The following is a 23,031-nucleotide window of genomic DNA, read 5'->3' as shown; positions in this document are numbered from 1 at the left end:
GAGTCTGATGCTCGCTCACATGAAACAAATGGTGCAAAAAATATGTATGGCTATTCAGATGAGGCAAGACCACCAGTAAGATTTCCCCCAGTATCCTTGTGGTAAGAGAAAGGAGGAAATTGAGGGGCCTGTAGTGGTTTTGGTTACTATTTTATCTCCTCCTGCTGAAGTGCTAGCATGACAGTTGTTTGTACTGCTTTCAAATAAATTCTCTTTCACAGTAATTTACGTAAATAATGGCAGAGAAAATATGGATGGAAACCTGGCTCAGGACCAGAGATCTCAAAATGGGACAGGAGCAGAATGACAGGATGTCTTCATAGTGTTAAATCCATGGAAAGTTTTATCAGCAGAGTAAAAGGAGGAAACTAGTTGAAGCAAAGAGTGAAAAGGGGTTTTGATTACAGAAGAGAAAAATGGTTAGGTTAAGTAACAATTCCCTATTGCTGAAATGGGCTAAGAAGAAATTCCAGAACTAGGAGTTACCATTGTCCAGGCTGTACTGGGTGAGTGTCTCTTACTGGTTTCAGCAGGGGACAGAGTAAGTCTCTAGGCTGAGAGTCCTGAGAGGGGCCCCATGTTTTCTCGTGTCACAAGGAACTGCAGAGATTCTGCCATTTCTGTACAGACAGGGGGATGAGAGGCTGGAGAGCAGCCCTGCAGGGAGGGAGCTGAGGGTTCTGGTCACTGGCTAGTGGAAACTGAGGCAGCAGCAGTGTGCCCTGGCCTCCCCTACCCCTGGTGGCATTGCTGGTCAGATGAGGGAAGGCATTGTCCTGCTCTGCCCTGCCTGGTGTAGCCTCACCTCAACCACTGCGTACAGCTTTGGGCACTGCGATGTAAGAAGGACATAAACTGTCAAAGGAGGGCTCCAAAGATGCTCTAGAGGGGAAGTTGTGTGAGGAGTGGCTGAGCTCTTGTGGTTTGTTCAGCCCTGAGCAGAGCAGGCTGAGGGGAGGCCTCATGGCGGCCTGCAGCTCCCTCACAGGGAAGCGGAGGGGCAGGCGCTGAGCTCTGCTCTCTGGGGACAGTGACAGGACTCGAGGGGACAGCATGGAGCTGGGACAGGGGAGGGTCAGGCTGGGTGTTAGGAAAAGGTTCTGCACCCAGACGTGGTCGAGCACTGGGGCAGGTCCCCAGGGCAGTGGTCACAGCACCGAGCTGCCGGAGTTCAAGAAGCATTTGGACAAAGCTCCGACATATGGTTTGATTTTTAGGTAGTCCTGTGTGGAGCCAGGAGCTGGACTCGATGATCCTTGTGAGTCCCTTCCAACTCAGGATATTCTGTGATTTTACGATTTCAAGTCCTTGAACTTTTTTTCCTTTATGCCAAGACAGCTGTGCTGTGGCATGAGGCTTGTTTACATGGCTGGTCCCGATAGGTGTTCCAGGTAAAGACTTTTAAATCAAACATCCTTATTTTGTATTTAGTTACCACTAAAAGGCTGCCACATGCAGCAATTGCTCCTGTGCAGTGTCTGATGATTTACGCTAACCTGTGTTCAGGGCAAGCTGTGTGTGTTCTAAGCAGAGGAAGCACTGAAGGCAGCTGGGATTGAGATGAGTATTAAGATATACACTCTGCAAGGAAACCCTAATTCTGGTTCTCCAGTGTTGCATGCTTCAAAACCCTTCTGTTTGCAATGCCTCTATTCTCCTTTGCCTTCCAGTACGTTGCCATACTCCTTGGACTCTGTGACACCCACCTGCCTTTGATGTTTGTTTTCTTCCTGGCTTTAAAGATGCTTGCATCACATTCAACATCATCTTGCTGGTGCCTTAGCATTGCTAGCTCCTCGACCAGGTGCTTGTCAAATCAGAAACTAACAGTGAGCATAGTGAAACTGGAGCAGGAGACTTACCCGTACTGCTTGTGTCTGATAACGTGTCAGTGTCTGGGAAGTATTGTGTCAGCTTCATGCCCTTTCTATGTCCTGTCATATCCCTCTTCCTGGCCTGGATGGAAGCAGTCAAAGGGTTAATAAATAAATAAGAAAGCTGCAGAAGAGTTGTTTCCTCACAGCTGAATGAACTCTCCAGCACATTAAGCAAGAACAGGCTTTCTCTAGCACCAAGCAGATGAGTTGGTTGTGCTTTCCCTTGTGTCATCTGCCCACCCCTCTGAATCTCACGTTCTGCATCTGTGAGTAGAGAAGCAAAAGTCCCAGTGTAACCCCATCTGTTAGGGTCTCAGAGCACACAGTAACAGGTGGCTTGGTTCTGCAATTGGGATTCAGTACTGGGCAGTCCATTTCCTTAACCAAAAGTGAATTACTGATTTGGGGCAGAAGAAAATTTTGCTAACTTGGCAGCGATGTTCCCCTTGAAAAGTTGAATTCCATCCTTCTTACCACAGAAATCCTTTGCATCGAAAATTAGGGACAAAGCTCAAGCATATGGGTTGGGTAGTCAGTGAAGATGCAAATATCTGTATAGTTTGATTTTGGCTATCAAAAATGTATCAAAATCGTGCACCCACTGATGATATGTTACTAGTTTTGTATTTTGGCCACCAGCTTCAGCAGAGGTAAGCCCCATCATTCCTGTTGCTGCATTTTCTTGTTACCCTAGCCCTTCCCTCTGTTCTTGGTGAGGAGGGGCGAGGCTGTAAATCAGATTTCCTTGTTTGTTGTTTGCCCTCACAAGAGAGCAGTGTGCACAGAGCGGACCCACGTGCAGCTCCGGGGCAGCGATGGTTAATGAATACTCTGCGCATTGATGGCAGCCCCCCTGGCTGTGCAGCCACAAATCCTTCTAATAATGCTGGGTGTCGACAAGGTCAGGAGGTCACCACAGGCTGGTATATATCAAGCTTCACCAGAAAAATGCAACTTTAGCTGAGCTGAGCATTTCCCGGTGGCGCCAGCCTCTCCAAGCCCTCATAAAAGGACTGTCTGCAGCCATCTACTGCTGAGTAATAACAGCCACCACCAGGCCCCTAAAATTATAAGGACAAATTAAATTGGCCCTTTCCATATTGTGTGTGACTTAAACACATGTTCCTTTGCTTGTTACAGTAATAGCAGGAAGCTGTGTGCAGGGTTTTACAACTGGAAGCACTATGCTGAAAAAATTCACAGTTAAAGCTGTTGGTAGCAGGTTTGGGCAAATTTCGGTAGGAATAGTTTTTGCTTGATGCCGTTCATTCTAATACATGACAATAATTCTTCCTTTCCACAGAGTTTTCATTCTAGGATCTCACAATAGCTTAGGAACATTTATTTATTTATTTATTAAAAAAGGGATTAAAACTCAAGAGTCCTTTTCCACAAGCCATCATCTTCCACAGTTTCTGAATTAAATGTTTCTCACATAATAGATGTATTCTGAATACAATTTATCAAAGCAGAAATGACTGATCAATCGATCAAGTACATGGAGCATGCTAGCCATTGTAATATCAAGATGTTATTTGTCCAAATGTGGAAAATCACAGAAGTAACTCTTATGGAAACTTAGAGGGGAAAAAAAAAAAAAGACAAAGCTTCATAGAATTCTATCAGATTTATTTATGTTTCATGGGACATTCATTAGCATTCTGTTCCAGGAAGATGGTTACTGCGTTCTCTGAGGTGGTGCAGTATTTCCATAAACAAGTGCTCTTGTTTCACTGCGTTCATGATCTGCTGACCTGCAGTTAGCATGAGGAGGTGATCTACAGCATGTCTAAAAATGGCTGGGGTAGATTACGGACGATAGCACCCTAGATGTGGGAAGTACTCTTACACCTTGTTCTAATGCCCCTTGGATATACAGGTTGGATATACCAAAATAATAATTAAAAGAAAAAAAAAAATGGTAGATGTATTCTGCAAGTACTATGTACAATGTATATTACAAATCCCTGGGCCTCAGAGGGAGGAAAGATAGGTAGTGAAGGCCTGGCCTGACCCCATCCCTCAAAAGGGAGGATGCCAAGGGCTCTTTCAAATGGCTGCTCTTTTCAAATGTAAGGATTAATTTTCCTGGCAGAAGAATGTTTTGGATTTTTCAGCTGGTGGGAGAAGGGGGGTCTTTAATAATCAGTGTGATCCAGCAGTGGTGGTCTGAGAGTGTAAATAAGAGACTTTACTGAGTGTTTTGGTGCCACTGAGGTCTTGCTTGAGCCTTGGTACTGAAAACAATCTGGGAGCTATTCAATTAGATTATGGATGACATGTCAGGCATAGTCTGAGGAAATAAATGTACCCCTCTCCCCAGGGACTAGGAAGAACACCCAGCATGGTGCACCTTGTAAGCGTTCCTCATCAGATCAGAAAAAAGAACACAGACAGTTTTTTCCTCAGTTTTCTGACAGCAGCTTCAGTCCTCTTTGCATTTCCCCTCTCTTCCTGAAACATCTATCTCCAGCAGAAGAAATCCCTGGATTTTAGCATCTGACCATGCTTTTTTTTTTTTTTTTTTTTTAAGTAGTCTGAAATCTTTCTTCTTTCAAACTGTTTTCTATAAAATGAGATGAACCTAAACCTGTTCATTTTTTCCCCAGTTATTGATGAACAAGCAAATTGGATTAAAAAGATATGAAGTTGATGGAAGAAAAGTCCTTTTTTATTTTGATGAGGTAATGAATTTTGTTATTACACTTATGTTGCTTTTCAATGAAAGTCAAATGGCCAGTTGGTAGGGCAGAGATACTGTGTATTGCTGTTGATAGTCCCTTGCAGATGAGGATTATGATGCAGCTTTAACTGGCTGGTTGCCTGAGTATCTTTTCACGTAGGCAAGCATGGTTTTGGTTGGAAATCAAAGCATAAAAGAGGCAGTATTAGTACCTAGTATTGGAGGTACCTTCATTTTCACCAAGCGTCCAGCACAGTGTGTTATATTAGGGGCCCATGCTGCATTTATTTGTCTCTCTTCACTTACAGTGTAGTTTTTGTTACAATGAGTCTTTTACATCATTTCATGCAGATTCCTAGCCAGTGCATGACCTGTGTAAAGTTTCAAGCTTTCAGAGAGTATATAGTTGGGAAAACCGCTCCGGTTCCTATCAAAGTGTATGATTACTATGAACCAGGTATGTGCCTGATTTCCTTTTTATTTTTGCCAGCATTAGGGCTCCAACCATAAGACTTAATTGTGATTTCTCATTCTTTCCGGCCTGCAGCTTTTGAAGCAACTCGTTTCTACAATGTGAGTGAAAACAGTCCCTTGGCTCGGGAGCTCTGCGATGGACCAACGTGCAATGAGGTAGAGAGCTCAGCTAGCCAGTGGGTTGGTAAGTTGCACGAAAGCTTAGATTTTTTTTAGAAAATGGAACCTGCAGACGTAATGTCTAGGAATTAGTTAGAGGAGAACTCAAAATGATATTTAGAAAAATGTTCTATTTTGGTATCTGTATTAATAGAAGGTTTACAGATGTGTGTGTGATAGCAGTATAAAAGTTATGACAATGAAACAGACCAAGATAGTCTGCTTTCCAGTCACCAGTGACTATTATTACTTGCTTCAGAGGCAAGATATAATGTATAAACCTGGACGTACCTGTGAAAAGTGAGAAGTTAATAAATATAAAAGTAAAAACTTATTTTAAGTGCAGTTTGGTTTTCTTTCTGTAAAATATCTTGTGGTAGAGTTTGTCAATTAATTGTAGGAAGATCAAACAATTTCACTTGTCAGAGACAGGAATAACTTTTTCCAGAATGTACAGTTTCCTTCCTATCCTGTATGTCATCCAAACTGTGGGAGAGTTGCATTATCCTGTACCAGCAGTCTGCTGTAGCTTTCCTCCCAGAGCATTTTAGTCCACTAAGTTTGTAATTTCTATGAGAAGTCTTAGAGAATTCAACATGAAAACTTACATGAGAGATAGGGCAACAGTTTTCTTATTTCTCTTTCCCCCATCCTATGTAAAAATATTCCTTTGGATGTTTGATTGAATTTGAATATATGATATGTTTTCATTTACTTTTCAGGTTTTTTTCACTCTGGACCATGCAATAATATTTTTGGCTGCTTGGAGGATGAGTATTTTGAGCAATGTATGTGTTCACGAGACTGTGGCTATGATGGGGAGCCTGTGTGTGGATCAGATGGGCAGATTTACCAGAACCATTGCCAAATGGAAGTAGCATCATGCAGGAATAATACGAGGATAGAACAGATCCCCATGTCGCAATGTTCTACATGTAGGTTTCATTCAACTCCCTTTTTCTCTTACGACCTACCTAGGGAACACTACAAATCTTCATCTGAGCAAACGATAATTACTTGTGTGCGGTAGGGAAAAGAGGAGACTTCAAAACCTCCTTTGTAGTATTTTGCTACCCATACTGCAGGAGACGAACTTCTAAGAGCAGCTACCTACCTGCTTAGCTCAGAACTGGATTTTCTGATACCACAAATACATGCTTTACCAATCTTAATGGACCTGAGAAAATTTGGTAATACTGCTTATCTGGAGTGAATAATCCTAGGTAACAAATACCATCCATGAATTTTAACATACTTTGGAGGTTCTACATGAGCTTTCAAGATGTGCTGTTCGGTATACCTGAACTGAGTATTATCACCTCCTTAAATGAAGACGTTTTCTAAAGAGTCATTAACAAATTTTATGACCAATACACTTTTATTTTCTACTTACAGCCAAGAATTTGCCAGAAGAAAGGGAGACGCTTTCCCACACGGCTGAGCAACCCAGTGTACAACAAATTCCAGCAGGTAATATCATACCTTTGCATTTATCCAAGGCTTTTTTCTTTAAAAAGTTTAAAGCTTATTCTGTCATTATACTAAAGTATACATAACTCCTAAGCATATTTAAATAAAGATGCTGAATACCTTTATCTTTTAGAAACAACAGAACATGCAGAAATCAGAAAAAAAATGAAGCCATCAAGGAAATATAGGAAATTTGGCTGTAGACTGTGTTCCAGTCCTTTCAGAAATTCTTGCATGATACCTGCTGTATTTAGTGCACATGCCTGTTTCTATGAACAGTTGCCTAAATCTTGCAAATGACCATCCTGTTTTCTCAGCCTTGGTATATTTGAGTAATACTTCAATCTTTTCCTTAATATCAAGCTAGAAAGATCCTATTTGAAACCAGGCTGATGTAATATGTCTCAAAAAACAACTGAGCAGTACATGACAACAGACAAAACCATTGCAAAAACTAGAATCCAGGTGGATCAACTTCTGTTCATAGTTCTGTGTAAAAATTGAGCTGGCAGTCCTGATTCTCTCAGAGCTGCTGTTTGGAATAAAGGCCTTAGTGAGCAAAAATTTTAAGGTCAGTAGATGGAGTAGCCAGGAATTTGGCTGCTCATTTTATTTGGTGCTTATATTCATACATTTTTTTCCAAGACTCATGTCAAACTTGCTCCTGGCTCACAATAAATCTCACCAAGAAGCAGTGGAGGGTCAATAGAATAGTTTGTTTCATGCTGTTTCTAGTAAATAAACTGGACTAGATTTTTCCTGGCTGCTTTCCACTCATTAATTTTCCCCTGGCCTCTAACTCTCCCAACAAATTGGTAAAAACAAGTTAGTTCTTCAAGAGAAGTCTCCATGCCTTCCCATATCCTTCTTGTGCACCAAAGTTCAGTCTTCATGTGTCCAGCATGAGATAAGCTGTCCTGTTCTTTACCCCTCTGCTCTGTGGAAGTTGATGGATGTTATTCTTAAGGTGTAAAAGCATGGTGAATACTCTGTTAGGACTATCTCTGTAGGTCATCCAGTCTTAAAGTGTTTTAATGCCTTTCCTATTTCCTTTCCCTTTGTTTCTGAACTTAATGTGAATATATATCAGATTGCTGTCTGTCAGAGTAACTAAAATGAATGCTTGTTGTCTTTTATTCTGTGCAAATGCAATGTATCCAGCGTGGAAACAGTTTGCAATCTGAACCCTATAAAGCAGCATTCCCAAACTGCTCTGTAGGATGTTGTTGGTATGCAAGTTCATAGTAAGTGTTTTGTTGCTGGTCTACAAAATGAGACTGCCATTACATTGTTTTTCAAATACATATTTGATATGAATATGGTTATCTGGGGGAAAAAATGTTGAACTTGACAATAGTCCACAATACAAACGTTTTCAGAACAGTGTTTCTGAAATAATCTGTACTGAAACATCTAAGAAAAATATTCCTCTGTTTTCTGTTTTAAACAGACAAAGGTAGTACTGTCTCAGGCTATCAATAAGATCAAAAATGGCAATTCAGATTGTGTGTGTGTGTGGCATTTGTATGCACATTAGATTAATAACCACATGTATGCCATGAGGATATGTTAAAGTGCTCACAAATGGTATGAGCTTGCTGCATTCTAGGATCTGTGAGTGCTAAAGCAGAGAGTCTCCTGGAAGGCTGATACTCTTCTGAAATGAGCTGTCTGAGCAGCTATGGCAGAGTGAGCATTCAAAAATAAAACAGACTAAATCCTGCATCAGGAAAAGCGCCCAGCATGTGATTTTCATTAATCCTCTGGCCTCCTCTCAGGTCAACCACACGGTACATGAATCAAAGTTTAACAAATGAATGAATCCCTCCTTATACGTGGGTCTCATTTGGGCTCAGTGGTTTGTTAGCATTGAAGCATGTGATTGGTTTAAGTTGACTCAGGTGCTCTGGGTTTCTAGTGAAAGTTCTGATCAGCCATGTCTAAATTTGTGATTTCCTTAAAGGATGCAAAACTCCGGGAGCCAAATCAAGATTAGGGCAGGTTGATGGAACTGCCTCAGTGTGCTAATCTTCAGGAAATACCATTTTCGTGCAGAACCTCGTGGTGTTTATATTGTCTGAAATCCTTCTCTATTTGCCATATGACTTGTGCAGGCTCAGCTCGGTTTGATTGATGCTTTCATTGTTAGCTCTTGTCTATGTTACCCCAGCAATGGAAACAATGAGAGCCAGCTTCCTTCCAGCAAACAGTGGGGAACTTCATAATGTGTTTGGGCTCACTCTGGCAGACAGACGTGCAGTATAGTTCCATATACCCCAGTGAGTTTGCTAGAATAAACAACAGCTTATGAGTTATGCTATTCAAGGTGAGTAATCATATGTGGCTATCCTGAAAAGTCAGGATGCGGTGCTTCTTGTGGCACCTACCTGTTGTCAAAGCATTCTGAACTGCCTTTCGCAAGGCTGCAGCAGATGTTGCAGCAAGTGAGGAAGAAAGCTGAGGTTTGTCCTTAAAACTATAACCTTTTTTTTGTACAGATGTGTAGGTTTTCTTTGCAGCTTCAGAAATATTCTCTTAATTTAGAGAGAAGACCATAGGGTAACGGGACTCAACAGAAGTGAAAGCCAAGGGGAGGCACTCATGACCAAATCCTCTTCCTCAACTGTTCATTCTCACAGGTGAACTAGTGAGACTCAGAGATGGAGCAGGCTCTTCATGAGTAGCATGGACTCACCTTTGCCTCTAAGCATTGTGGCTCTGCCTGTGTTTTTTCACAGCCTGTTCCAGTCACATTTATTTGGAATGAAAGCTCCTGGAGCAGGAGTTTGATTGCCAAGTGGACTATGCCTTTCTGTCTGTGTTTTTCCTCAGACTTGTCACACTAGGCTACAAAATTATGGGTGGATTTCAGAGCCTAAGGGATCCTCAGTAGCTCTGATACCACCTCCCTGGTGCAGTGCTCCTTTGATTGCTTCCATAGATCTTTAATGTTCCTCTGAAATTGCCTGTATTTGAAATTGTCAATCAAAAATGCTAAATGTATAGCTGATGGGGCTGGAAGGTATATTGAGATCACAGTAACATTGTGATTCTGCAGGTATTTGGAAAAGTGATATCAAAGTGTGGCACAGCAGCACTTAGTGGTGTCAGTAGTGCTGTAGTGTCTCACTCTGCGCTGCTCTGAGCCTTCTCCCTGCAGCTGGAGCCATGTTATTTGTACAGTTTTGCTCCAGCAGTTAGAAGGTCCAGGAGCTGGAAGCAGATTCTTGGTGGTATGATTCTTTAATTCGGTGTCATTATTTTAAATAAATAACTAAACAAACTCTCTCCCATCCACCATCGCTAGAATGTCAGAGGGAGCTCTGCTTCTAGATGGAGTCATCCTGCAACACTCCCTGGCGGGCACACTGTTCACAGGAGCGCTGTTCTTTTAGGATTGATTGAACTGGCAATGGGCCACTTTTCCTTTCACCCCATCGGTGTTCAGCAAACATTGGCTTAGGCGCAAACATTTGGAGATGGGGGAGTGGTTTGTATGCAGCAGGAAATGTCGGCCTTTCATCTTTGCTTTGACTCCAGTCCTGCATTCCTAGGAAGAGTGAGGTCTGTGATGTTAATTCTGTCCCTGGTGGACAGCAATCATCCATTCGTAGAACAACTTCATGATCTGGCAGGTTCTCACGTGGAGAAGGCCAAGAAGAAGTGAACACAGACTGACTCTGCTTTCAGGCAAGCATTCCCTTGCCTAGGGCTGAGCCTGTTGCTGGGAGGATGTGGGAGGCAACAGGGAAGCCTTCAGATATTTTATTTCTAGAGAACAAATGTTTTCAAAGGCCTTGACAAGTGTTCTCCTTAAATAAAGCAAGCTTTTATGAGGGGGGACTTCTCCTCCCTGCAACAACGATGTTTCAGTGATTGCTTCGGTTTGGATTAGAGCAGTGTATATAGAAAGCAAACAGGCAAGATGAACAGCTGAGCTGGCTCAAGGAACAGCTTAGGAAACAGGGACCTATTGATATTCTTAGAAGTTTTGTCTTGCAGTCTTACCCTCCGGACCGTGGGCAGTCACCCACTGAGAGGCACAGCCACTTTGAGAGGGATGCGCACTGTGTGAGCAACCTGCCCATGTCTTAGTATGGGCTGGAGTGAATGCATGGGGGAGAAGTACCCATTTCTGCCTGTTCCTGTCTTAAATGCTGGAAGTTCCTCAGTGGTATGAGACTGTGCTGAGGCAGACACAGCTCGGCTACTATTCAGCTTATTACTTAGTGAAAGATGAAGTATTGTCAGGGTGCGGTGCAAGGTATCTCTGACATCACAGATGAGGTATTTTCAGAGTGCAGTGTAACACACCTGTGACATCCAGTATTCCCAAAGATAGCTGCCTTTTATCTTGACTGTATATAGATCGTAGGGTGAACTGCTTCCCAACTTAATCATCTCAGTTAATGCCTAAAATTAGATGCTTTAAAATGAGATCTAGAGATTTTTCAAATTGCCTGGCGCTGTGATTCCTTTTATTTATTTTTTTACAGCATCCAGTTTTCAGAATGGGAAATCAAAAATTCCCATCTATAGCAGCTTTTCTACCTGTATATGAATCTAAGCATTCATGCACTGGGCTATTGACATGTGTAGCCTCCTTTTCACTGTAAGACACTGATTTGACTCCTGTTTTGCCTCCCTTCTTACTATTCCTTCCCTTTAATGTCATTCCCATTCTCTCTGTGATGCAATATGTAATGCTGAAATGCAGTTTCTTTGGATAAAGCACAAGCTGAGACTATGGTTTCCTTTCCAGCAGAGGAAGGCCCTCCACCACAGTCAGATCTGTCATATTATTCCTATGAATATGACCCGGACCCCTATGCCTCTGAAGCTGACGTTTTTGAGATTGTGGCAGAGCTGACGACAGCAAGCACGTTAAAAGTGGACAAGATTCAGGAAGTAGTGACCACAGTAGAATGGTGAGCCCTGAGTGTGGGGGTTTGTGAGTTATAATTTACTAATTCATGTGTTGGGTCAAATGTACTCAATTCCTCAAAATGGGCATTCTTACAAGCGACTTGCTAGCCTCTTTAGCAAGGAATCACCAGGAAAAAGATCTCACTGGGACAGCATCCAAGTCTTCACGGCCTGGATGTCTCCATTTCTAGCAGCTTTTAAGTTTTTCTCTGCCCTGCCTCAGTGATGTTTCACAAAGATATGTAAGGGGAAAGTGACTTTTTTTGTTATGTTCTCTTTCCAACAGAAATATATAATTTAAATAAAGAGAAGAGGCTCAGAATCAACTCCTGTATGAGTTTGTTCCAACAGACGACCTGCTGCAGAACAGAAACCGAATGATGACTACTTCCTGATGCCCTCAGAACTGTAGGCTTTGCTGCCCCATGGGGGTGGATCTGGAGCGCTAAGGGGGACACTCAGCATTATTCTTCTGTCAATTTTCCTGCCTTTTGTGCATCCTCCTAGGATTACTTCCAAGGATGGGAGGCCAATATGCTGTGCCCTCTAGGTGAGAAAAATAGGGGCTGGAATTCAAACTTATAGACCTTTTCAGAATGTTTTCTCTATTATCAGGATACTGCAAATGCCATTTCCTAGCTACATTTAGAAGCTAAGTCCAGGCCTCGTGCTTAGCTGAACTGCTGTTTGAGGAAGGATGGCTGAGGAGTTTTCTCGCAAATTATTATAATAAAAATCAGTATGTTTTGCTAATTATGACATAGCAAGAGGCTAATCATCTTCTCTAGCCTATAAGTCTACTGTACCCACAATTATGTCCTACAAGAAGAAAAACTGTCCTAATGCCTCCATGTTCAGGAAAGATGCTGGGAGGTCCATTTCACAAGAGAAAACTCAAATCCACTGTCAGACAGGGCTGAAAAGCTTCAGGTGGGGAGTTTGCTAGCCATAGCAGTGACCAGGATCTGGTGGGTGAGCCCTCTTCATTTTGCACTATGTGCTGATGAGGTTTGCTTGCAGCCTTCTCAGCTCTGCAGCCCCTTTCCTCTTTGTAACCCTGACATGAACTGACCCGAGGCACAGTCCTTTTAAATGCTCGCCTGACTTCACCAATCACTTTTATCTTGCTCCCACCAGCATTCCTATACAATGATTTTTATTTTTTTTTTCTGGATATGGTAATCTATGCATAGGCCCTGGGCCTGCTTGCCAGTATAAATCACTGGTGTCACAGAGACTGGACTCCCTTAGACTGACCTGCCCCAAGCAATGTGGTAAAACTAAAAACAAAAGCTTTATTTCCAAAAGTGCATGAGCCAAGACTTTTTGGTTTCCCTTCCTGCCTGGAGCAGCATTGTTCTCTTTGGAGGAGTTAGATGCAATTGCCTGTTGCAAAATAGTGTTAATATTTTATCTTCCCACGTCTATTGTTACAAGGACCCGGAGTGGGGTGGAAACTCCTTTTGAGGGTGTTTATTGGTGAATGGAAACAGGAAAAAGCCCAGCTCCATTCATTTTTAGGGCTTGTTTACACAGGAACCCTGACAAGAATATATCCCAGTATAGACATTCCATTCCAGAATAAAAGCAATTTTATTCCAGAAAGCTGTCTACATGGGGACAAAACAGGAGGTATCCCAGAAGTTGGGCATTTGGAGTTTCCAGTCCTTTTTGTCTGGGGCTAGATATTTGCAGAATGTAACTGACACGATGAAGGTCTGGGTCTTGAAGTTCTCAGAAATTTCAGAACTGCTTTGTTGGAAAGTTACCAAGCCTTCCTTCGTGGCTGCTGTGAGCTCTCCTCACAGCATCTTGACGTGGCTGTTGCCCGTATGCACCCACTGCTTCTCAGCAGAGTTTTTTGCCACGTCTCTTCAGTGTGTATGAACAGACCACGTCCTCACTGTGTCCCCACTGCACAGCAGAAGCACTGGCGGCTGCATTCCTGTCTGGCAGGTAAATAAATGCCTTTAAACTAAATTCCATCTCCTGTAAGCAACTGGCCTGGCAGATGCTTGCTATTGTGTACACACACAGGCCTGAGTCAATATTTATTCCCTGGGTAAATAACAGACCTAGTATGAGCTGCAACAAGAGGTTGTTTTGTTGTTTCTTTTTTTTCCCTTTTCTAAATATCAAAGCTGCACAATACAAACCCTGCTGTTTGCTGGTTCTAGCCTCAGCTGTTTTAATGCTTCAAGGCTGGAGAATGAGACATTTGGTCACCCCGATAATGTCTGTGTGAGTGGCTTCCCACAGAAGATGGGACCTGTGCTCAGGGTTCTTCAGCCTCCTGTCCTCTGTCCCCTTCTGGCTTTAGTTTCCCTGTCTCATCCATTTAATGCTTTTAGATAGATATTCTAAGTAATTTCATATTGCTTCATCCTCTCATAGATCCTTGGGCAGTCAGTGTCACCACTGGGCACAAGAAGATGAAGGTAGGGAGATTCAGTTTAGTATTAAAGATGACTTCCTTCATTTTCCTCAGTCTCTGTTACATGTAATCTGCTAATTCAACATGCAAACATTTCCCCGTTACTGCTAGCTACATCTCTCCTTGGTGCCAGCCTATCAATCATAGCTTTGGTCTGAGGGCTCGCTGTGTGCCAGAGCACTCACCTGTTTGAGGCAGGGGAGTCTTGCTTCTGTTTTATCCCTAGAAGAACTGACAGAGTCCTGGACCCCTAGCAGGCAGAGGCACAGCAGCCTCAGTGTCCTTCAGCAAAGGCAGTTCTAAATGGGATGCTGCACGTGAGGTCGTGTGCCAGGTTTTCTGTATCCTGAAGCTTGTGTTGCTGCTTCACACCTTTCAGGGAAATTATTAGTCCATTGTCTCTTCTTCCTGTGTTCCTTAAGTACATATTGGCAGCCTCTGCCTCCCCTCACTCCTGCCACCAAACTAGCTCCTTTCTAAAGTTAAAAATCAGTCGTTTGATTTAAGGAATCAAATAAAGGAGCCTATAAATACACACCTGTTTGCCTTTTCTCCCTTGTTACAGTAGTAATGGAGCAGGTCTCTGTCCTCTCCACCCCAGCTGCTGGTCAACAGCTTTCCCCTGTCCCCAGTTTGTTGTTCCTGTTTCTTGTTATCATCAGTAATTCTTATCCAGGAAAAACAAAACTATTTTCCTTCCATTCTTCAAAGTCCTAGATGTAATACGCAAACTCTTTAGGGCTAGATCCAGGAGGACCACTTGACACAACATAGCCATATCAGACTCAGTATTACTGAAGAAAAGCAGAGCTTCTGCTTCTTTGGGCTTTGAATTGTTTGTGGCTTAGAGATATTTGCCTCCATCTGTCAGAGAGATGCTTCTCCTTTCCTTTCTCTGATGGTCCCTCACTGCAAAAGGAGAAAAGTGCTGGTGGGTTTGTAAGACACAAATTCCTACATACATTGAGTTATGTTACTGAATAGCTACAGCAGTGCTAGTTATCAGTGATTTTTGCTTGCAATCCTTTCAATGAAATTAATATTTATATATTTGTAACTGTACATTATGCAGAGTAATCATTACCATGGTATTTATTTTAAAGCAATAGTTCCCTTGTCCTTTCCTGTCCAAGTGTTTTGGCCTTGCCTCTTTCCCTCCTTAATCAGCCTCAGTAGGAAACAAATATCAGAAGAATGTTCAGTTTGTTTGAATAGCATCATTGAAACAACAGCACTTGCTTTGCTGACACTGATTATTGATATTTAATGCAGAGTAACCTGGTTTTCGTTATTGCGGATAGATGATCTATTTGGAAAACCTCAGCTCAGTTTGTTGGTTGTTTTTGTTGTTGTTGTTGTTTTTGCAGTACTTGCTATTTCTGACTGAGTGACAGTAGTCTTGGCTTGCAGCCTGGCTCCACCACATCTCCTGTGCTCAGTAGCTGGCGCGTTCTCTGTGCGTGCACTGCTGCACCTGTAGGAGATGGGCTCTAGTTTTTCACCTGCATTTCACCCCTGCACGTACATGTAAACGCAAACAGTTCTATGATCATTTGCATTTTGTTCACACACATCTTAGCAAGTCTGAGTCCAGAAAAGGGTTTGTTTTAGATTATAATAAATATTTTATTAAAAACTGATTTTAAAACACTGCTGTTTGTCTCTCTTTATTCACATTGTAGGCTGTAAGCTTGTTTGATCATAGATCACAGAAGTCATGCCTTTACCCGTAAAACTGAAGAATTCAGGACCTCTAAGGAAGTTGATCAGTCATTTTCTACCTTGTGCCTCACTGGGTTATTCCCCAAGATGAGCTGGCTCTATTTTGTCAAATTTGCCACGTGTTCCAGGATTGAGCAACAAGCTTGGTTCATAAATGCAAGGTCTCAATTGCATGTGTCATTAAGCAAAAGCAGCAATGAGTTTCTAGAGTGAGGGTTTGCTCAATTCCTTCCTGAATATTTCCCTTCAAGAGACATAAAACAGTCTTTGCCTCAGAGCAATCATGGAGGCCGAGCAACTTGAGGATGAATGAACAGGATTTTTTACACTTATTACCAACAATGGGCTGGCATTACCATGGTGGTGTACATTTGTTCAGTAGTGAAGCCAAGAATGTAATTGGTAGAAAAGCTAGCACTGTACATTCTCCTGCCAGAGGAGTATTTTATTTCAGGAGAATACCTTCCACAAAAGTACCTCCTTAGTGCTTTTGGAATGTTGAGAAATTTGATTTTGCCAAACACCTGTTCTTTTTCAGTTTTAGGTAAAAGGACTGTGTGTTCAAAGACAGCGAGAAAGCCGGTAGCAGAAAAGGAAATAGAAAGCAGATAACAAGCAGCTTGCAACGTGTGTTAGGAGAAGCAGACTGAGGTGTGTTAGCAAAAGGATCCCTGGCAATAGAAGACCAGGTGAGAAGGTACGTGCAGTGTCCCAGTAACAGATCTATTCCCGTTCAGCACCCCACATCTTATCTGGACTCCACACTTTTCAAGGAATGCTGTGGCCTAGGTTTATTTGGTCTCAGCTATGCAGACAGAAGAACGTGGCTCTTCCTTACCAGGACTTGCCTACTGGGACGTACTGCTTGCTGCTCTGGATGAAACCTGTGAAATCTCAGCACTCACTGGCTTTGTGTTATCCCCACTGTATGTTGTGAGTGCCTTGGGAGCAGGGAGCTGGGCTGGAGGTTTATACAAGCAAATCCTTGGAACTTTTCTGAGGGAGAGTTTCTTTGGAGGTTTTTAAGGACGTGGTGGTTTTTTTGCTGTGGTTGAAGAATCTCCTCCTCACCTTATCCCGGAAATCTTCAGAGACGTAGTAGTAGACGAAGGGGTCGGCACAGCTGTTAAAGGTGCTGATGGCCAGGCTCACCATGTAGCTGATATACAGGTTACCGTGCAGCTTGGAATGATAGCTGGAGTAATGAACGAGGAGGAGAACGTTGCTGGGTGTGTAGAAGGCCACGAGTGTGAACAGCACGAGAGCTGTGAGCTTCATGGAGTAGGCGTAACGCTTGCCATTGTCCAGGAGGGCTCGTAGTACTGAGCAGTAGCTGAACAGCATCACCACCAGAGGAGCAAGGAAAGCACAGGCAATGAGGCAGATGAAATAGTAGAAATAATACCCGTCGTCCTCGTGCCTGGGGAGAACATCGTGGCACAGAGTGTTGTTTGCTCTGTACAGGGGGTATGACTGCTGCTGCAGGATCAGGGGCAGGGTGAGGACAGCAGCGCAGAGCCAGATGGCAGTGCAGGTACAGGCAGCAAAGGCAGGGGTGCGGAAAGAACGGGAGAAAAAAGGATGCACCACAGCCAGGTACCGGTCAACACTGATGCACGTGAGCAGCAGCACTGAGCAGTACATGTTCCCGTAGAAGAAAGCCGTGGTGACCCGGCACAGGCCTTCCCCAAAGGGCCAGTTGTTCCCCAGGAAATAGTAGAAAATCTTGAAGGGCAGCACCAAGATGAGCAGCAGGTCTGCTGCAGCCAAGTTCATCAGGAAGACAGTGGAGGTCAGCTTCTCGGCCCTGGTAGCCAGGACCCACAGGGCCAGCCCGTTTGAAGGTAGCCCCACGAGGAAGACGAGGGTGTAGAGGCAGGGGATGAGCCGCACAGTGACCATGCTGTTCAGCTGAGAGCGGGTGGCATTGTGTATCAACAGGTAGGTGATGTTGTTTATCGTTATCTTTTCTCCTGGGATGGCTCGGGGACACGGTGTGATCTCTGGTGCCACTACCTGCTCGTTGGTGACATTCTGAGAGTAATCTGTCGGTGCAAACACAGCCTGTTTTGCAACTTGCATGCAAATGCTAGCATTTTGCAGGACAGGCAGGATACATGATGCTTACACCAAACACTAAGGTTTTGCATTTTATGATGGGGTCCCTAGCAGCAAGAGTATTCTGTAAAGTGCTGCTGTGCCATGGGTAGAAAAAGCTGGCTGACAGAGTTAGGTGTGTGCAAGAGTAACCATCAGCGACCTTACTGAAAACTTACACAAATGTTGTTTGGTGGGGTCCCACCGCTCACAAACAATTGCTATGGCGTGCAATTATCAACAGGCCTGGGGAAACACAGTGCTTCCTCTACCCAGCTTTCAAAAGAATCCAATTCACCCCATTTCTTTCCCTTTCATAAGCATCTTCTATCACCTCCTGCTCTAACGTGAGGATGCGTCAATCTCAATTAGAGCATGCACCCCTATGGTAACATGACACAAATGAGTTTTCAGGGATCTCATGAAGGCACCTACCAAGTATCCAGTACTTTAAGAAACAATTTTTCACCCAAAAATGTGCACTCACCGTCATAATCTGGAAAGGCCAGGCAGAGTCCCCAAAAGGCACAGCAGAGCACGAGCTGGGGTGACAGCCATCCGTTCCTGGAGGTCCCCATTCTAGTGTGGCAACCAGGGAGCTGCTGGGCTCACAGCTGTGTGGGAAAGGCAGGCGTGCAGTGACTGTGCTTACGCATTTCCTTCTCACGGTCCTTAACGCACGGAAGCACCAGGCTCATCCTGCGAAGTTGGAGGCCTATGGGGGTTGTCACGACATCCCTGCAGTCCGTAGAGTCCCAGCAGTGATGTAGCTCCAGGGGCAGCCACGGGACCAGGATGGATGCACGTATCCAGGTCCATGGAGACTGTGTCTCATTGTCAGAGCCTAAGTGACTCATTTTGGGCTTTCCTCCTGCTCCAGAATATTCCTGAAAATAAAAAATGTCACATCTGATGCATTTTGCATTTGGTGTAGCATGTAAACTGAATTGAAATGCCTCTGAGCTCCTATAGTCAGTGTCCTTCCACTCCAAGTAGCTCTGCATGTTTCAGGTCTTTTCCCACACTAACCCAACAAGTTGGGAAGACATCGTCCCCTCACATAAACATAAATGAAGTACTGGGGAGCTACAGATCCAAACAAACCTCCCAAGCTCCTAGGGATTACACAAGGTTCTTACAGCCTCATTTTGTGACAGTTCAGGGCTTTTAGTAGCTGTCTTGCATTCTCCAGATAAGGCTGGGCCTTTCAGAGTTCTTCAATTTCTTTATTTCTGCTCCTGCTTCCAGGGCAGACAGGGAAATGAACTGCACCTTCCTTCTTGAGCTGGCTGCGGAGGTTAATTAAAAGCCCCGTGCATGGGATCTGTTTGCACTTGAAAGCAGCAGCAGTAGCACGCACCAGCCTGGGGTGCCGTCACATCCAAGCGATAAGGGGCAAGATCCCAGGGCTGGATGGAGACGTGAGACGTGCTGCTGCCACTGATAAACCCCCAGGACAATGGAGAGCAGCTCCGTCCAGCAGGAAAGGGGCCTGACAAGGGTCCGCAGGAAGCCTCTGCTGTTGGGCAGATAATGGAGAATTTCACTCACTCTTGCCCAAGAAAAGCTGTGTTTTTTTCTAGAGATGTGCAGCCTCCACCCGCTAAACCCCCAGAAGAGCAGAGCTCTCATTTTTAGCTAGCAGCCTGGAGCTGCAGCGTGCTGCTGCCACGTACCTGCTGCTTGCATGGAGATGGTGACTCTTATAGAGTTGTAGGAAGGACCCTTTGCACTGGCAGATAGTCCCTAAGCCTTTAGGACTGTAAAAAGATTTTTTGCTGGTCCCCCATCCTCTAACTTTGAGAGTGTAAGTCCCTTTCATGCTCTGCCTTGCGAACATCACTGTGAAAGTCCCAAATACTCTCCCATCACCTGTGTATGAGCTCCATTAGGGCCACTTCCCAATAATCAGAGGGTGGGCAGGAGGTCGGAGCTTGAGAGGCTGCTGGTTTTTAGGCTGTTGCTCTCCAGTCCCCTGCCTGGCTCTGCAAGGAGGTAAAGACAGAAGCTGGAGCCCGGGCAGTAGGAATTGTAAATTTGGTTTGGCAACCCGAGGAGGAGTTCAGTTCTTTCTCCTCAGCTTATGAATGGCCTCTTCTGTGAAGGTTGCAAATCTGAGGCTGGCTGCTGTTTGATGAGATTCCTCTATTCCGAGGAGAAAATGATCCTATTTCCTTTGCTTTCACCATATTCCCACATCCTTGTGCCGAGCGTGTCGAGAGGTGGGGTTCCACTGGCAGGGACAGGGAAGATGCAATGTTAGATGTTTTGCTTTTGTGATTCTCTCAGGATTTATGAACCATTACAGAATGACTCATGTGGCCGCATATTTTCCATGCCTCAACCAGGATCCTTTCCATGCTCTGTATGCAAAAAATTAGACATAATCAGGTTCAGATAGTGTGCAAATCGCAGCCCCGCTTCCTATGGCCAGGTCTCTGGAGTGGAGCAGAGAGAGGTTAGGCCTTGCCGTAGCCTTCATTTTTCAGATGCTGTGTGATCTTTAGTGACTGCTTTAGATGCAGAACAGCTTGCATGAAAATTCTAATGCCAGAGGTTTGTCACGGCTTGTTAACATCTCTTTAAGTCGTGTGATCCCTGCCCTGTGGGGTAACAATTTGGTTTGAAAGCTATTCGTTGTGCAATAGATCATCTCCTGGGAGCAGGCACGCTTTTCTTCCGGGCTCTGAACCCTGAAGATGTAAGGAGAGCAGGTTAGGGATTTTAAAGCTTTGAGGGAGGGTACAAACACGACCTGCCCTGCCCCAAACATACATCTTTAAGGCCTGGAAGAACAGACTTTGGGAGGGAAATGGCATCTTCATAATGGGGCTTACATTTCGCTCTGTTCCAGGAGCTCCAGGGAGTTCTTCAGCTGCGAGCCAGCAGGTGTGAAGACAAATCTTAGTGCAGCTAATACCTGCCCCAGGCTGAGCTCCGTTTGCTTTGCAGACACGAGGTGCAGCTGACTGTGGAGGCAGCAGCTCTGCCTTAGCGCCAGCAGCACGGAGCATTTCCACCAGTGTCAGCACAATGTCACATTTTCCATGAGTGCAGGACGGGCCCTGCCTTTCCCAGCCGCTGGGTGTGCGAGCATCTGAGACTTCTCAGAACCACCAGGCACAGAAACTTCCACTGACTGTTGAAGTAGAAATGATATTCCTTTTAAACAGGATCCCCCGCATCCCAAATCTGCCTTTGCAGGCTCTGACACCTACAGGCTGACTTCATGCCCTGGGCCCTTCCTGACTTCTCCAGCTCGCCCTCCTCTCGCTTCATGGGGTCTCACACTGTCACCCTGCAAGCTCCCCAGCTCCAGAGGATCTCTGTGCCCCTCTCCTGCTTGTCCTGCTCTTCTTTTCCACTGGGATCCCACATGTAGCTTTTCCCATCCCTTCTCTTGTTTGTTTTCTCCTCACCACTTTGTAAGCTTTATGCTGGTGCAATATTCTTTGGGAGACTTTTCTTTTTCTTTTTTTTTTTTTTGAGAATGTCTCTTCTTCTTGCACTTTTCACTCCAGAAGGTAAGAAGCTCACATGAAGTTACTATTCAGGAAGGGCTGAAGTTTATCAGCATCACTCTAACTCACTAGATGTTCTGCAATAGCTTCTTCTGGACTTTTCTCAGCAAGTTATTGACATTGGGGTGGGGGCTGCCCTGCCTGATACAGACATCATCCCTTTTCAGCACTGGGTTTCGATTCATCCTTTAACACAGGTATGGCTTAGGATTGCTAGACTTTAATTTAGCCTTAAATTTTGATGAGTAGAAGGTAGAAGGTGCCTCTGGTTTCTTTAGGGTAACTAGGTTCTAATCCAGAGGAATGAATAAAAGCATGAATAAAACCTTAACTCATGTTTACACCCACATACTTGTAGGATACCTGTCACTAGTTCCCAGCCCCCTTTCTCTCTGGGCATCACCGTGATGCAGTAACACGGAACAAAAAATCCTGAAACATTAAATACCGCATTTGGGTATTCCCTTTAGCAATTCCTAATTTAATTTATAAAATCATTAGTTCTTACTCCATCCTGCAAACCTGACAGATATTTTAAGCTGTCTGTCATTGCCAAATGACCGTCCACTTGCCGAGATCTCCAACTGCTTTTGGGTGATGTCAGCTCTGGCTGTCCCTCCGCAGGGCCTTTCGCCTCCCCTTGAGCACGGGGAACGTTCTTTGTGAGGAGTCCAAGATCTCGCAGAGTAGACTCTTGTGTAAAGTGTATTGTGTCCTCCGAGACGCCATTACCATCATTTTCATCAAATTATTTCATACAATTTATGCAGCAGAGGAATGTTATTAGGAGAACAACAGTTTGTTTCCCTGTGAGCGAGTAATTCGCTGCACAGAAAGGAGAGTTGCCTTTTGTTATGGCAACGGAAGTGTTGAGGATGATGTAAAGGAAACTCCTATCAGATCTGGGTCACATCACGACAGCTTAATTTGCAAAATCTACACATGCAGTTGTTGTGCAGAGCTCACAGGGAAAACAGTTAAACATGTTATTACCCAGGAATTTGGGGAGGCTGAGGGAAAGGCGGGGCGGGGGTAATTTTCATGGTTGCAGTTGTATTGTCTTAACCTGGAGCAGATGTGCTTATAGATTTCGGAACTGGAATCAGTCACTTTCTTGAACGTCTCTTGTATTTAGCGTGCGAGTACTTGGGGGCCAGGCCTGGACCATGTTTTTGTACCACAACTCTCATGGCAAAGGTGCTGCTAGAAATAAACCAATCTGCAGCCAGATACGCTTGGCTGGCACTATACATTGTCTTTTGATACCTGTCTCCACATGGAGCAGCTGTGCCACCTCATGGACCTCTGTGCTCTCATCCAGGCATGGGCCTTTGCTCCAAGAGAGGTCTTGGCAGCACACACCTAAGCACAGAGCCACAGGCACCATCTTCCTGCACAGGACCTCTTATTGCACGCTACTTCCAGGAAACTTGTTTCCCTTTTACGTTAGGTAGTGCTCTAACGTACCACTGGGGGTACGTTTAAAGATTTGCTGCCTGCTGTCCAGTGGAAGCTGGCACACATCAGAACCATTACATGCTGCAGCCTCCCTGCAACTGCTCGAAGGGAGCTTCATCCAACTTTTCAATTGCATTTTTTCTATTTAAAATTCAGTTTCAGGTGCACAGCAATCACTTCTGGGAGCTGTCATAGCATTTAAACTAATTT

The 23,031-nt window shown here is 44.2% G+C and overlaps 2 protein-coding genes across 4 annotated transcripts in view; one reads left to right on the top strand and one right to left on the bottom strand.

Annotated features, from left to right (window-relative positions):
• CPAMD8 (C3 and PZP like alpha-2-macroglobulin domain containing 8) overlaps window positions 1–15,673 on the top strand; it is a 53,240-nt gene extending 37,567 nt beyond the window's left edge. For 2 of the 3 annotated variants that reach the window (XM_068661963.1, XM_068661962.1), the window contains exons 37-43: window positions 4,487–4,561; window positions 4,912–5,017; window positions 5,108–5,218; window positions 5,916–6,128; window positions 6,589–6,663; window positions 11,426–11,591; window positions 11,876–15,673. In XM_068661963.1, coding sequence (XP_068518064.1) covers window positions 4,487–4,561; window positions 4,912–5,017; window positions 5,108–5,218; window positions 5,916–6,128; window positions 6,589–6,663; window positions 11,426–11,591; window position 11,876 — 747 coding nt within the window. In that variant the 3' untranslated portion in view covers window positions 11,877–15,673. The remainder of the gene's footprint in view (window positions 1–4,486; window positions 4,562–4,911; window positions 5,018–5,107; window positions 5,219–5,915; window positions 6,129–6,588; window positions 6,664–11,425; window positions 11,592–11,875) is intronic. The other variant, XM_068661964.1, reaches the window with a different exon arrangement.
• On the bottom strand, window positions 15,382–22,951 carry F2RL3 (F2R like thrombin or trypsin receptor 3). Its single transcript, XM_068661966.1, has 2 exons — window positions 18,330–22,951; window positions 15,382–17,790 (listed from the first exon to the last, which is right to left on the bottom strand). The coding sequence occupies exons 1-2, from the start codon at window positions 18,418–18,420 to the stop codon at window positions 16,715–16,717; spliced, it is 1,167 nt and encodes a 388-aa protein (XP_068518067.1). The 5' UTR covers window positions 18,421–22,951; the 3' UTR covers window positions 15,382–16,714.
• Window positions 22,952–23,031: the final 80 nt, after the last annotated feature.

Source organism: Anas acuta, chromosome 26 (genome assembly GCF_963932015.1).
Source record: "Anas acuta chromosome 26, bAnaAcu1.1, whole genome shotgun sequence".
Classification (NCBI taxonomy): Eukaryota; Metazoa; Chordata; class Aves; order Anseriformes; family Anatidae; genus Anas; species Anas acuta.
This window is presented reverse-complemented; position numbering and strand designations above follow the sequence as displayed.

Bases quoted from the DNA above. Each gene is read 5' to 3' on its own strand.
- F2RL3 (XM_068661966.1), bottom strand. From the start codon at position 18,420: ATGGGGACCTCCAGGAACGGATGGCTGTCACCCCAGCTCGTGCTCTGC. The intron at 17,791-18,329 runs GTGAGTGCACAT...TTGCACCGACAG, and splicing joins GGCCTTTCCAGATTATGACG to ATTACTCTCAGAATGTCACC.